The following is a 16,266-nucleotide window of genomic DNA, read 5'->3' as shown; positions in this document are numbered from 1 at the left end:
CTCTCTTTTCTCAGGAGCAATGGAGCCATGACCCCCAGGCCCTCTGATTAAAAGCCTGGGCTTTTCATGCCACAATCACATCACAGATGTGATGTGACACTCTGAGACACTACTTTGGAATCAGGCTGACTAGGTATTCTTCCTGAGCACACCCTTTCTGGTTATGTGACTAGGACATGTTATTAACTTCTCAACCCTCGTATTTCCTTCTCTGCAAAAAACCCTACTTCATAGGGTTCCAATGAAGATTAAGTGAGTTAATACGTAAAGCATTATAAGAATAGCACAAAGTAAGCACTCAATAAATGTTAGTGATTTTTGTTATTTCTCTATTCAGAAAAATTCAAGCACTGCTAGGCTGCCCTTGGGACACACTCAGTCATCTTCTCTGCCCTGCTCCCCTTGGAGACCTCTTATACTGGCCCAATCACCCCATGGGGCATTTCATCACTCTCACTACCTTTTCATACGTACTAACTAAGGAAAAGCTGTATACAAACTATATAATCCACAATAGGATTTTCAAAACAGGAAAGGGCTTTAACAAAATCTGGGCCCATAACTAATCTACTAATCTCTAGGGTCCCAGGGAAACTCCAGTGTCCAACTCCCTCAAATTTCTGACCCTCTCAAACCCCAGACCTTAAAAACAGGCCTCTCTCATATATATGCAAAATAGAGAAAAATTCTTCTCACACTTACCTGGGAAGGAAAAGAGAGTTACTATGGACAAGTTAGAATCCCTCTGAGAAAATTAATTGGTAGCGAGAGTATTTCTAATAGGGACGCCCCTCCCAGGTGCTGAGTTACTCTGATCATGCTCTTCAGGGATCACTTCACTCACTGGAAGCTTCACATGTGGAGTTTTCTCTAAAGATTAATCTCTCACATGTGTACTATATATTCAAGTTCATAACACTTTATCGCATTTTTATATCATGTGATCCTCATGAAAACCCAATGAGGTTGAGTGAGGAATTTTGTGTCCAGTTTGCAGATGAAGCCATGGGTTTCAAGAAAATAACTTGCCAAGGTTATATCAGCCAAAAAAACAGCAGATGAGGGACCAGGACCCATGTCTTCTGAGTGCTGGCCTGGTGCCCTTCCCATTCCATCATATTGCTTTACATGCCCTCCCCCCTCCTTTTCTCTGTATCCTTTTTGTAAAGTGTGATCCTAGGGAAGCTGTGGTGAAGTTTGCCTTCTATCCCCTCCCAGCCCTGCTTTCCTTCTTCTCCTATGGCATTTCTTGTCACCTCCAGGTACCCAGTGTCTTCTTCTTATGCACTAGGTACCCAATAACTCTTCTGCCCGTTTCTGCTTTTTGCCAGTACATTCCGACTCTTTATACCCCCAAGCAGCTCCAAACACAGCGATCAAAAACTTCTGGAATCACAAAGACTGATGGAAATGGGCCAATTGGGCTAGACTTAAGAAAAAACTGGGTTCACGCAAAAATTTCGTCACCAATGTTCATAGATGCATTATTCATAATAGCCAAACAGTAGAAACAACCTAAATGCCCAAAAACTGATGAATTAATGGGTAAACAAAGTGTGGCATATCCATATAATGTAATATCATTCAGCCATAGAAAATGAATAAAGTATGATACATGCTACAGAGCCAGACATAAAATGCTACCTACTGTGATTCCATTTAGATGACATGTTCATAACAGGCAAATCCATAGAGATAGAAAGTAGATTAGTGATTCCAGGGGCAGGGGGAGGAGAGATTGGGAAATGACAGCTAATGAATGTGAGGTTTCTTTCTGGAGTTATGAAAATCTGGAAATAGTGGTGATAGTTGCACAACTTTGAGAATGTACTAAAACCACTGAATTGCACACTTGAACAGGATGAATTTTATGGTATATGACTTATATCTCATTTTTTAAAAAAAGAAAGAAGTGGAAGTAATAGAGACCATGTTAATCTGGGGATCCCTTGTCCCATCTAAAGAGAGAAGCACCTATTCAGCCTCAATTAATTATAGTAGAAGAATATGGTCCAGTATTGAAATATTTCCCATTTTTTGAAAATAAGTTGAAAATCCAGAATTTTGTATAAAATCTTTTTATATTTATAATTTATAAAATGATTCAGAAAATTTAAATTATTTGCAGTGCATATAATGTTGGACCCACAAAGACCACCAGCCACCATTTTGTGACTTCTGTCATCCTGGACAATTCAGCTTCCATACCCCATCAGGCAAAGTAAAAGCACTGTAGTTATTGGAAAAGCAACTGTTTATTGTTCCTCTAATGAGTTCTCAGGATATCTGATCAATGAAGAGAGGATGGATACACCCTTCCTAGTCACTGTACCAGCACAACATATTCTCTCCCAACTCCTCTCCTTCTCTCCCAACTCCTCTCGTCCTCTCCCTTCATATTTAATAAACATTTTTTTCAACATCATCTAGGTGCCAAGCACTCTTCTAGGTGCTATAGGAAAAACAAATGAACAAGTCACAGTCCCTGCTCTGAAGGAGTTCAGTCAAAGGAGGGAGACAGACTTGTAAACAAATCAAGGTAATACAAGGTGGAATTAAACCAGAGCCTGATAAGTACAAACAGCATACTATAGGAGCACAGACAAAGCAGCTATTAATTCTGCCTGGGAGTATCAGGGAGTGCATTGCAGAAGAGGTGGCATTTGGCTGAGCCATGAAGGTAAGTTAAGTTCACCAGATAGAGAAAAATAGAAAACGAAAGAGCAAAAAAGAAAGAAAAGAGGAAGGAAGGAAGGATTCAAATAGATAGAATTAAATTAAAGAGGGGGCATGGTAAAGAAATGAGGCAGAAGCTGGAAGAGTAGAGAGCTCACTCTCCCTTGGGCCTACAATGGACCTTACACAGTCTTCTCATACCCTTTATCATCCTGGCTTAGAAAAACTTGCTTACATGTTCCTCTCACACACTGAAATGTGAGTTCCATGAAGAGAAAGATCATGTGTTGTTCATCTTGATGTCCTTAACATCCTAGCTTACTGCCTGATACATAGTAGGTACTCAATAATAGACAGAATGAATGAATTGATAGAATGAATGAATTTATGAAACAACAAACAATGAGAGAGATTAGGACATGTATGGGGAAAGACAAAAACCAATTCATTTTGTCTGGAGATTACGGACACAAAGGGGTTATAGTGGAACCGGGGTTAGAAATGCAGGTTAGAAGTTAAATAAGGTAATATGTAGACCCATAGGTATTCAATTTGGTGTTAGAAGGCTCTTCTGGTATACTTAGGTTATGTGACTGAGACAGCTTCTTTCTCTTCCCATGTATTTCTCAGGCTCTAAAACATTCTGACTAATGAGGGATAAATGACAATGTAAAGCCAAGAAAACACATAGTAGATTCTCAGTAATCATCTTTTAAAAAAATTGATTGATAGAGTGAATTACTCCATCCCAGAATGGTGTTTGCTTTTATATAACCACAGTGTGTTCCTAACTCATATTCTATTTGTGGTCGGTTCTGACCCCCACATGTTTTTCTCTTACACGCCTGCCCATCCTATATTTGTACTCTTGGGTTTAGATCTTTACAAGCACATTTTCTTATTAAGTTTCAACCCTAATTATTGTAGACTTATTTTTCCAACGCATGGGGTCATTCAGAGCTTTATTACTATTTCCAGAAAATCAAAACCACACCAAATTTGAGACCCACAAATTTGATATGCACATTCTTGATTTCTTTGTTTGGAACACCAATAAATGAGCTGAACAGACTGGTCCTCAGGCCCAGTCCCTACTGGGCCATCACTCAATATGTCTATTTCCACATCATCTCCATCATCCACAAATCTTCTACCAATATTCAGCTTGTTAAAGTAGTGTGGTCAAGATCCTACTTTTCCCAGGTTATCTAGTGAAATCGATTGTACTGCAGACTTATCCCTGGTCTGTGGATCCTGTTCCTTTGCTGTTAGAAATTAAAGTTGTCCATATGATTTGCTCTTCACAAAACCATGTTGACTCCACTTTAGTGTCTCACGATTTCCTGGGTGACTGCAAATTGATTGTTTGATGGTTCTTTCTCATTTTTCTCAAAGATCAATAAGTTGTCAGTCTTTAATTACTAGGGCCAACCTGTGTTTCTCCCCTTCCTGTTTCAAAGGCAGGCATATTTATCCTATCCTAGTCTTTAGGGACTTCGCCAGTTCTCCATGACTTCTCAAAAATAATGACCCATGAGTCTGTAGCCACATCTGCTTGCTCAGCAAGTATCCCTGGGGTGTATATCATCAAATTCGGCTGATTTGAATACTTCCATTGTTTTCTTCCCTCGTTAACCATTTCTCTCCCTTTGATTAGCTGTTCATTTACCAAAATTCCACATTGGGTGAATTTCTTCCAGTCAACTACTTACCTGTGATCTGTTCTGAAGAGAAAAGCTAGAAAACATTAAAAAGTTCAGACTTATCTATTTCCTGATATAAAGGAGAATTCCTTCCTTCTTGATCATGAAATCAATTTTCCTTCTAGTCTATTTTTTTACCAAATGTTTTTTAAAAGTTGTTTATATTTTTCTTTTCTGAACATGCTCCTTAAATCTTGCTCCCAATTGTGACCATTCTCATGTTGTCCCTCTTACTCTATTCCCATGTGTTCGGTTTAAGGGATCTGGCCTCATTTCCACATTGTGCACCTTTTTTACACAGAAATAGTATTGGATACTAAGGACACAAAGCAATAAAAAAAACACAGTCCTACCATTACTTTCATAGTCTAATTTAAGAAGAGAACAGAAAGGAAGAAAAATATAAGTTAAGTACTCCTTCTGCTGTATGCCTACTTGCCTCTGTTATAACTGACCTCAGCATATTGTGATCAACCATTTACTTGTATTTCTTGACCTCCTCAAGAGTAGCAATCACATTATGTTCATCTGAAATGCCAGTGTCTGCTATAGTGCCTTATACACTACAGGAAGTCAATATGTGTTTGATAAAGGGTGGGACAGAAGAGACACAACAGCATATATTAGATGTTGCAGACAGTTAATTCTACAGAGGAGAGATCATATCTTCAGAATACAGTGGTCAAGAAAGGCCCTACACCTTTCCGTTCCATATAGAGTTCCATAAAAGTTTAAATGTTTGCTTTTGTTTTCCTTCTCACCTTTCCTGCATTAAGTGGTAGAGATGATTTCATTTTACCTTATTAAAAAATTTATTTATTTTATTATTATTTATAATTGACAAATAATTATGGGGTACAAAGTGATGTTTTGATATCTGTATATAATGTGCAATAATTAAGTCAACCTAATTAACATTTCTATCACCTCACTTACTTATCATTTTTTTTTTGTAGTGAGGCCATTTGAAATTTACACTCATAGTTATTTTACCCTTGTTGAAAACCAGGCTAAATTCTAGCCTATAGGAAACCTTCCCTTAAAATCAGTTACCTGACTCATCAGTCCCAACTTTGTATCACACATCCCACTCCCCAAATGTTTAAAAAGTCTTATCTATGATGTGGCAGAGGAGGGAGAGTGTCGGTTTTTCCCAATTATCCATTATCTGAGTCCCTGCAGTTCTATAGGGAAACAAAATTCATAACTCAAATAGTTCACTGGAGAACTGACCACATATACAGCAGATTCCATTCAAACATCCTTCTGTGCTTAACTTGGTTGGCACTTCCTATTGCAGAAGCAACTTTGTTCAGTCTCTGCTGCTTGTGGAATACTGTGATGTGACAGTATTACATGCAAATGCAATGTAAATTGATTACAAGGCAAAATTTAAAATCTTGTAAAAGATACCGAATTTTGTGAAGTTGATGAAGATGATATGGAAACCTAATCAAATCACATGCAAAGCCACTGACAACTGAGAATCTAGAAGTGGTAGGCCAGTCAGCCAATGTAGAGCATTAAAATAAACAAGGACTATATAAGAATAGGAATAGAATATCAAAATTTGAAAAGATTCCAGAGGAAAAAATCATGAAGCCTTCAAATACTTTTGAAAAAATTATCCTTTTCATGATCACATTGTGAAAGTCAAATATGAAGAGTATCATTTCGGCTACAATTTCGTCTGAAAAATTAAGCCAAAAAAAAAAAAAATCAATGCCTGATTCATTCTTAATTCTTAGTATTAACACACAATTATAACAACAACTTAAATGTTAATAATATAAAATAAGCCTCTTAGCATTATTTTTTGTTTTAATTTTCAAGATAAGGATCAGTCAGGCATTTTTTCCTACCTACTACAAATTTGATTTTATTTTAAATGGTTTCATTTAAAAATTGACTGTTTAACCATCCAGAAACTAAAAAGCATCCTTGTAACTGCTTTGTCAGATTGTACACTTGCAAGCGTCTGTTTCTCCCAGCTAAACAGTAAGCCCTCCAAGGACAGAAATCAAGAATTCAATTTTGCTTTAGGCTTCCACCACCACCAGCCTATTCCCAATTAGAACACACACACATACCCCAGCACATAACTGAGGAAAATAAGGATGTAGAATATATTAAAGACTGATTACCTGACCTGGAAGAGAATTCTCCTAAAGGTAAGACTAGCTGTACCACCAACATTTCCCCAGAATTCATGGTTGTACCTGAGGTTTCTCACCTAATTACTTAACCACAGCTCCCTTCATTCATGATAGGCCTGCCTTAGAGAGGAAAAGGTTTTGAGATTGCCTTTTGAGATGTTTTTCTGTTTTTTGTTTGTTTTTCACCCAACAGGATATTCTCTCCTATCACAAGAGGAGTCATCAGCGTCTCTCTCCTGGATTATATCTGGGTTACCTAAAGCTATGTAGCTCTGTGGATCAAATCAAAGTCCTTGTTACCCAAAAGTTGCCCAACATTCTCTGCCATGTGAAGATCCGTGAAAACAATAACATTTCCAGGTAAGTTGTCAGGAGTTGAGATTTTTCTTGAGATGAAACAATGGCTCAAGTGGCTAATGTGATGTGTCAGAAGAAAAGTGAAGTATTAACTTCCCAGTGAGTGTTAACTTCTATGGTGAGATAAGCCCAAGGATGACAGTGGAACAGGGCAGAGCTGAGTTTTGACACTAGGATAAGGTGGGCTTACCTGTTGGTTGGTGGGAGGAGTAAGCCCATCAGAGGCAGGCACTATCTTTGCACTTTCCTCTCTGCATTATTCATGGTGCAATCACTGATGCTCAACCTGTTAATAAATAGATGACCTTTTCTTTCAACACTGCTATTTCTAAAATCTTTTCCTTATCATCTAAAACAGATATTTTCTTTTTTTCCCTTTTTAAAAAAATTTTTAGGTTTTTAAACATCACCTATAGGAATGGATTTCATAGAGCTAGTGAGCTCCCACCCCCCCCATCTTAAAGGACTTCCTCACCTTCATTCTCCCTACCGCTAACTCTCTGGCCTGAGGACCTTATATGTTTTCTACACCCCTTATGATTCTCTAGGGAAGAAATGAGGTAACAAGGCTTGAGCTTCTGGAAACTTGCTGTATGGTTTGGCATTTGGTGAATTACCCTGTTAGCATTGGGAAAGTTGCCCAATCTTGTAATCTGGCTCAACTTTACAACTAATCCTCATAGCAAGCCTCTGAAAGTCAACTATCACGAACAGAATTGTGCTCAACATGACGAAAGAAAGATGAAAGAGAGAGAGAGAGAGAGACAGAGAGAGAAAGAAAGAAAGAAAGAAAGAAAGAAAGAAAGAAAGAAAGAAAGAAAGAAAGAAAGAAAGAAAGAAGAGAAAGAAAGTAGAGAAAGAAAGGAATAAATAGATAAGAAAATTTAAAAAAATTCTCCAGAGTTCTTCAAGCTTCAGAGTATGAACTAGATTCTCAAATTCTAGTTATATCTATGGCTTTGCTTAACCAAAGGAGACTCTAATTTGGTCATTTAAAATGTGGTCCCTAAAATGGCAAGAATTTATTAATTATAATGTCTCACAAGGTTTATTAAATAATACTTGATGATGATGGAGGAGATGATGATGGTCTCTTAGAAGAACTCACTCACTACTATGTTCTCGCCTTTCCCTTATCAAGTACACCTGGACTTTAAGTCTGCCATCTGGTGGTCACTTCCACAAGCAATATTGGTTATCTCCTCAGTCCTTCCAAAACATTACATGGCTTATTTTGGGGTTCACTTAGGAATATGTACTTGCATCCATTTTCTAGATTTGTGTCTTAAAGGCTTAAACTCTGTCTCTTAGTGGTTATACCAATTAATTTCCCCTTCCCAAGGATCCAAGTTTCATTTGAACACACGATTCCAAAAGCCTTTACTCTACCAGTTCCATCTCCCTCATTCTTCTAGCTGAAACTGATTAGTAGTAGATGTTTCATGGTATTCCTATTGGGAATTTATTTTCTAACTTGATTACATATCTTATTTTAGCAATGTTGTCCTTTAGGCTTTGTGTATGCTTATGATAGCCATTAACCTTTCAGTTAGTTCTGTATCAGTTATGGGACAAAAAAAAAAAAAAATAGTTCCCAAGCAGGTTCTCAAACATTTTAATTATTTGTGAAGCCAACAATATTCCCAAGTTTAAGTAGGATTTAATTTTGACTTTTTTTTTCCTCTTATTGGGACAAAGGATAAATTTTCCATAGTCTTATCCAGTGTGAAATGAAACATATCTTGAAAATAGGAACATTTCTAAGAGGGTAGTTACTTAAAAGAGAGTGGTTTTTGATGAAAAGCTCATGCCACAATCAATTTGGTTTTCTGATCCACAGATTGGATCCCAGGCTGGTATAGCCCTTTGGGAGAGCCTCAGAGAGTTTTCACAAGGGAGGGAACATATGTCAGCACCTCCTTTTTTTCCATTCCCCTGAGAGGAGGGCTTTCCTTTCCTCTCTACCCTGCTCTTGAGAGCATATTGCTGCTCCCTGCAGAGTTCCAGGGAGAAATTGGGCCAACTGAATGTGTTTAGAGACTTGTGCTAAAATACCTGTGGAAACAATGTTCCCCAAGAGGCATTTACCTTGATCTTTTCAAGCTCCTTTCGAAGAGCAGCCTTTGGGAGCAAAACAGATGTGCTTTCCTCCCACCGCCATTCTTTTCCCTTCCCTTCTGCATGACATTTGGAAAAGTTCATTAGGAAGGATTAATAGAGCATGCAGAATAAAGACACAGATGACTGGTTTGTAAGGAGGATGGAAGCAGTGATGTGTGTCCCCTGTTCCTTTTATTGGAATTGTCTGGTGTTCCTGTTTGTGATTCTCCTCAAGCTTTTGGAAGGGGAGAGAAACCAAAATAGTCCCTGCGATTACAACAGGCCAGGGTTGAAATGTGCCATGTGGTTTGTTGCCTGAGTTGGACCAGAGTCCTGTGGTTACCCAACTGTGGAATTAACCAGCAGATGCCCCTGTGGTAAAATGTAGGGTCTTAGAACTTACAGAGAATCTGCAGGGAAAGAAAAATGAGGACAGTCAGGAAATTATTAATATTACAAAATATTTGAAAGCTCCAATCTCAAAAACTGATTCATACAAATTAGACCTGCTGTTCTGTGGTGTATGTGGTTTGATAGGTGAACTAAGCTTAAATTAGAAAGAGCTCATTTTAAATTCCTTTTGGGTGGCAAAAAGTTCAACTTTCATGAATTGCATTGGGTTTTAACCACCAAGGATTGGTTATCCAGGTTCTGGACATATACACTAAGAAAGTTCTGAGCTGTGTTCTGAACTTTTGTTATATTTCTAATTTTAACTTGACTCAACATACAGAGAGGAGTGGGAATGGATCCAAAAGCTTTCTGGCTCTGAATCTATGGAAAGTGTGGATCATACTTCTGACTGCCCCATGCAATTGTTCTTCTACGAGCTCCAGATGGCAGTGAAAGCTCTCCTTCAGCAGATCAATATACCTCTACACCAGGTACTAGACTTTACCATTTTTATCTGCTTTTTATGGCTCCATGGAAACTGCATTGTAGCACTAAACTTACTGAAGATATGTATCATGAGTTATATATGTATATGAGACATGTATATGACATATATGTATATGAGACATATATTTATATATATAATATGTATATTTATGTGTGTATTAATTTTCATTTATTTAAACACCACTTTTAATATACATGCACAATTTACATTTGATGTCCACCAGCACAGACAGACTACACTTCTGCTCCTTTTCTCTAGCTCCTCTGTATTGATTTCCCCCAAGTTTTCTGGCCCCCACTGTATTCAAGCAAGGGAAAATTATTGGCTAGTCTACTTTGAAAGACAACAAACCTAAGCTTCAGGATAGCATAAAGCAAGGAGAACAAATAAATAAATAAGGGTGTACTCAGATGTACAAATGATTTATCCAAGAACAGAAGAACAATAGATTATACTACAATATTCAAGCTATGCCTGACTATCTTTTCATAAAGAGAGAATTTGCTGTCAAAATTATTGTCTTCTCAAAATAAAATGTGCTAATCTAATCTCCACTAATAAGCAACTTTGAGAAAAAATGTTGGCACAAAAGAGAATAGTAAATGTTTATTAGTCTCTGTCTAGTAGGTTAATATGATATAGAATTAGATTGAACTTTTTTTTTTTGGTCTATGTTCATCATTCTTGCCTCCCTCCCCAAAACACAGACCAGACACACACACACACACACTGAACCAAATTTAGCCTATAAACCAGAAGGCCATTACAGGAGTGACTGGCTCTCTTAAATGAGAGAAGCATGAATGGGCCTCTGGCCCATGGAGGCAGGGGGATAAATTAGAGATTCCAGGAGTGTCCTTCCATTAGGATAGTGCTCCAATTTTAAGTCAATACTGCAAGGCTAGTACAAAATAGCCAAAACTGAAGAAAACTAAATTGCTCAAGATGCCATAAAGACACTAGGGGAACAACTGAATTATTCCAGGGGTGGCCGTGTGTTCACTAGGAGAAAAAAAAAATACCAGCTCTACTTGTGACAGTAGATATTATTAAAGGGTTTCTTGGACTTAGCAGGTTTGAAGCAGCTCATATTTCATTGGTGACTCTTGGGCTACATATACATGTTGGGAGAAGGCTGCCTAACACTGCATATGACTTTTTTTTTTTTTTGATACTTGTAAAATTTTCTCAGTCCTTGGCCAGAAACTACATTTTTCCCCCTTAACCAACTTAAATTGAAACTAGTGGATTTTTAATTCAATCCATTTTTGTTGCTTCATGTAATTATATTCATCATTTTGAAAAGCCCACAGAATGCAATCATTTTCTGCTTTTATAAGAAGCATAAATGTTGTTTTCAGAGTTTATGTGGAACATTACTGCCTTAAATCTTGATTTTATATAGCATTATTAAATGGGCTGAACCCTAATATTTATGTTGTATAAAAATTCCAAGCTTGAAGTCGTGTAATTTTGTTAGATGTTTTATGCCAGTTTGGTGTTGTTTATGTAAGTGCCATGTTGTAACTCTCCTATTTTTCCTCTGCGCGTGTCCCTCTGCAGGCAAGGAACTTCCGCCTCTACACACAGGAGGTGTTGGAAATGGGTCACAATGTGTCCTTTCTTCTCCTGCTCCCTGCCTCAGACGACGTCTGTACAGCCCCAGGACAGAATAATCCTTACACCCCACACTCAGGATTTCTTAACCTCCCTCTTCAGATGTTTGAACTTGGTATAGTAGCTTGTTTCACCTAGAAATATTAACCCAGCCTCCTTATAATAAAATCACAAAGTTATATCTGTTCCCCCTTGTCCCAGTGGAGGGTCAATAAATCACATGATGGCTTTGGCAACAACCCTTCCTAGAACTGTGTACAAGTCTGAGAAAAAGCAAAGCTCCAAGACTATGTGCCTGAGCAATAATTATTGAAACCCAGCTAAGGCCCAATGGAGAGGAAGGAATTCTAAACAGAAAGTTCAGTTATCAGGCTGTACTTCTTGCCTCCCCTTTGCTTTCTTAAAACATAAATATAAGAACTGATGTTTTCATGAAAAGCACTGCCCTTCTTTCTCTCTCTCTCTCTCTCTCTCTCTCCCCCCCTCCCACTCCCCCTCCCCCTCCCTCTCTCTTTTTTTCCTCCCTCTCCCTCTCCCCTTCCCTTCCTTCATATCTCCCTCCTCCCTTCTTTCTCTCTATCCCTCCCCCTGGTCCCCACCCCCAACTGGGAAAAAATAATAATGAAATTAAAATGTAGAATGTGTATCACTTTGAAGGAAAAAAAGTCTATAATTTTAAGTAGCACTGATTTATTAAATAGACTCTAATATTAAATAGACTAAATTTCTGACACACCATTTGAGAAATGGAGAGCTTGTCTTATGATGCAATATTGTGATTATAATGTGGGATTCTGAATGGTAGAAGATCTTGTCCTGACTTTCAAAAATGAATAGCTTGGGCTCCAGTTTCTCTACTTTTGCAGAGACCCCTGCTGCCCACTGAGAATATGAATAGGGAGGCTTTGTCCCCTTCCCATGCTTCATCTTGTAACAGGCCAATAAGAGGCAATTAGCAAGAGTTCCATCAGTTCAAATGAATTGTACAATTTTCAGGAGGGTGAGTGAGTGGGTGGGTGGAATGGAAGCAGACCCTCTTTGGACTGCTCCCCAGCTACCAGATTTAGAAACAGACAAGGTAACTGCCTGATGTTTCATTTTGAGAACTGAGAATTGCTTAAGCTTCTCAGTTTCCCTTGCTCCAAGTAGTTTAGATGCCCAAAAGCTGGTAAGTAGCAATTATTATTTTCCAGAGGAAGGAGGATTCTTAAGAGAAGCTTGAATCACATTTGCAGACTGGGACCTGACAGTCCTGGCTCCCCTATTGTGTGACACTGGCAATCACTTAACCTTTTGGCACCTTTTGTGTGTCACACAATTAATAACATTGGCCATACCACTCCCAAGAGGCTTGGATGTGACTGTGACCATTTAATGAGTTCCCCAGCCAAAGAGCATTATTATTCCATGATATAACAGCATTATTGGTTTGAAATGTAGTTTGGGGCAAGGTATTAATATCTATTGGGCGCCTACTGTGGAGATTTACAGTTGAGTAAGACAAAGGCTTTTCCCTCAAGGGGCTTTCAGTATGATGGTAGGAGTAAAATAAGAATACAAATTATTATAAAATGAGGTCGAATCTGCCAGAAATCATAAGTATTAAACAATATTTAAAAAAGAAAAGAAAGCACATTTTTTCTAAGATATGAGAAAGCCTTCATGGAGTATTATTTGATATTTGACTTGGGTATTAATGAATAAACATTATGTTAATAAACATGTATAAAAATAAAAATTTCTTGTCAGGGAGAGTAGAGTGAGCAAAGATATGAGAATAGAAGGACTCAGAAAAATTCAGGAAAAGAACAAGTGGTTCAGCTTGACTAGAGAAATGTAAGGAAATGGTGGAACATAAACCTGTACAGACAAGGTGGGGCCATGTTGGGCAGTATCTCTAGAGTGAGGCTGAGGAATCTGTTTAAGATAGATAGAGATCATTATAATACTTTAGCATTAGGGTAGAAACTAAAAAAGAAAAAAAAACAAATACAGATATAAAAACATTGAGAGTAATCAATAAGAATGGACAACTGTTTAAACAAGGAAAGAAGTCTGGAGAGCACACCCATAGTTTTCAGCCTCAGTGACTATAAGGATATTGCTTCCTTTACCAGAAATAAGGAAACCAGAAGGTAAAATAGTTCGGGGAAGAAAGTGGTGCTTTTTATGTTGAGTCTGAAGGTACTAAGTCAACCTCCAAGTGGACATATCCCATTGCAGTAGAAATGCAGAAGAGAAAATTGGGTACTAAGTACAGAACTGTGCCAGTGTCTACTAAAAATAGCTGAAGCCATGAAAGTGAATGATTTCCCAGGAATAGATAATTGACAGAGAAAAGAGCTAAGGAAAACACTTCATTGGAGGGCAAACCTGGATTATATTCTGTGTGAAACAGTCATTGTTGTTCCATGATTACAGGTAAAAATACTTGACATTCATTTTTCAATGCCTCAATCGCCTTGGTGGGAACAATTGATGATCTGGTGTCAATTGTAATAATATATGACTCGTAAGGCCCTGGAGGTCCAAGCCATGCAAATGTCCTCTCTAGCCTGCTTTCTGTGAGGCTTACATGCTCTTTTTGGGCAACCACTCTTTGTCCCACTGTTATTACTCTCTGTTCTATAATTTGGTGAAGTCTGTCAGCATTCACTTCTTCTCTCTATTCATTTTTCATTCATTCACCAATTATTCATTGAGTAACTTGCTATGTGCCAGGAACTATTCCAGACACTGAAGGATCAACCATGAACAAACTCTTCTTGGAGCTTGTGTTCTAGTAAGGGAGACAAATAATAAAGCAATCAACAAACAATATTATAAATGTCAGAAAATTGAGGGCTATAAAGAAAAATAAATCATGGTAAGGGAGTGAAGAGTGAAGTGATGGGAGCTGCAATTTTATACCGAATGATCTGGAAGTCCTCTCTAAAGAAGAAACATTTGAGCAGAGATCTGATATTTCCAAGCAATGGGAATAGCAAATGCAAAGGCCTTAGAGTAAGAGTGTGCTTAGCTAAGAAATCAGCATAGCTGGAGTGTAGTAAACAAGGGCAGCAAAGATAGGAGATGAGATTAGAGGGTCATGGGAGCCAGATCATGCAGGGCTTCATAGGCCATGATAAAGAATTTAGATTTTGCTTTAAGTATACCAGAAATGATATGGAGGATTTTGAGCAGTAGAATAAAATGTTAAAAGCTTTGCAAAATCCAATAGTCTTTCCCCTCAAAAAAAAAAAAAAAAAAAAGATTAACTTTGTTTAATCCAGCATTTTCCAAATTCATATGACTATGACTGGAGCCATTTTTGGCATGGAAGGCATGGAACCTATTAAAAACCCATAAAACACATACTGTGGGATATGGTGCCCTAGGACAGTGCTTCTCAAACTTTAACCTGCATAAGAATCACTTGGAGAGCTTATTAAAATACAGATTCCTGGAGCCCAAAACCAGCGATGTGAAGTAAGTAGGTCTAGGAGGAGGCTGGAAATTTTACATTCCTAATAAGCTCTCAAGTAATACTTATGCTGCCAATCCATGGACCACACTTTAAGCAGTACTGCCTAGGTCACAGAGATAAATACATAAATAAAGAACTAGAGATATGTTTAGCATCGTAATACAGTACAATTGAACTATGTCTGTCTCTTTGACCTGCTTTACCTCTTCTTATTGCTAAAAGCAATATAAGACCATCAGATACTATCCTTCATCTATGAAAAACAGGCCATAGATCAAAAACTGTCTCAGTAGTTCCTGACTTTAAGATGGTTTATCCCAGAGTAAGGCATATCTTCTTACTCTTGTGATTCTCCCTTGCTGCCATATCATTGGTAATCCAACTGATTAATGAGGACCATGTAAGTTTCCAGAAAAGACCATTTGATTGGGTTTGGTTTCATTGACATATATAATTCTATTAGTCTTTTTTTTTTTTTTTAGGGACCAGGGGTAAGTGTTACCAGTAACAGAGAATTAATATACTTAAGCACCACCACCAAAAATTTTAAAAACATTTCTGAATCTTAATAAGAATCATGACAAACTCTATCAAGAGGCATATTATCATAGCTACCTCCTGTATTAGGCATCAGCCCACTAAGCATTTAATAACACCTTATATAGGATGTCTAAGAGCTTGATATAGTAAACCTAAGCCTCTCTATGAAGGATGCTAAGCATTTTTGTCTTTATTTTTGTTTTTATATGTAGAAATTTCCATTTATTGGTAATTCCATAGTAAAGGGTCAAGAGATACAGTAAGCATTTCTGAGAAAGGAAGAAAATGTTTTTGGAAATTCAGTCAGAACTCAGAAAATTTTAATAACCATGTGGGAATTCTAATGAAACTTGAAAAGGTGTGAATTATGGGAATATGTAAATTATAATAAAGGGTTGCACTATATTTTGATTTGACTTGTATAAGTCATCCCTATCCCCATGAAAAGGATTTGAGATCTGGCAAACTGCCAGTGGCTTAAATGAATCATAAATAACTTGCTAACCAGCTATGGAAAAGTGTATAGCACCGAACAGATCTAGCAAGGACAAAATGATAAAGGACCTTAGCCCTCTCTCTCCCAGAGTACAGACTAGACTGAGGCAAAACTACAGGCTATTCCTTCACAGGATTACTGTGGGATCGAGGGAGACTGTCCTATAGGAGGATGTTGTACAATCTGGATGAGCAGGGTTAGCTGAGACAAAATGGTACAATTTCATGAAAGACCCACTCCCCTCTCCACAGCCT

General features: G+C 37.8%; 1 protein-coding gene and 1 long non-coding RNA gene across 2 annotated transcripts in view; one reads left to right on the top strand and one right to left on the bottom strand.

The window, feature by feature from the left end:
* ANKFN1 (ankyrin repeat and fibronectin type III domain containing 1) overlaps nt 1-16,266 on the top strand; it is a 268,470-nt gene that overhangs the window by 223,275 nt on the left and 28,929 nt on the right. The window contains exons 15-17 of the mRNA XM_012736042.3: nt 6,729-6,895; nt 9,726-9,876; nt 11,457-11,625. Coding sequence (XP_012591496.2) covers nt 6,729-6,895; nt 9,726-9,876; nt 11,457-11,625 — 487 coding nt within the window. The remainder of the gene's footprint in view (nt 1-6,728; nt 6,896-9,725; nt 9,877-11,456; nt 11,626-16,266) is intronic.
* Nucleotides 1-16,266, bottom strand: part of LOC105857491 (uncharacterized) — a 90,954-nt gene that overhangs the window by 48,427 nt on the left and 26,261 nt on the right. The window contains exon 2 of the long non-coding RNA XR_012913067.1: nt 7,083-7,178. This is a non-coding gene — a long non-coding RNA (uncharacterized LOC105857491). The remainder of the gene's footprint in view (nt 1-7,082; nt 7,179-16,266) is intronic.

The sequence above is a fragment of the Microcebus murinus genome, chromosome 18 (genome assembly GCF_040939455.1).
Source record: "Microcebus murinus isolate Inina chromosome 18, M.murinus_Inina_mat1.0, whole genome shotgun sequence".
NCBI lineage: Eukaryota > Metazoa > Chordata > Mammalia > Primates > Cheirogaleidae > Microcebus > Microcebus murinus.
Note: the sequence above shows the minus strand (reverse complement) of the source record. Positions and strands in the feature narration are given on the sequence as shown.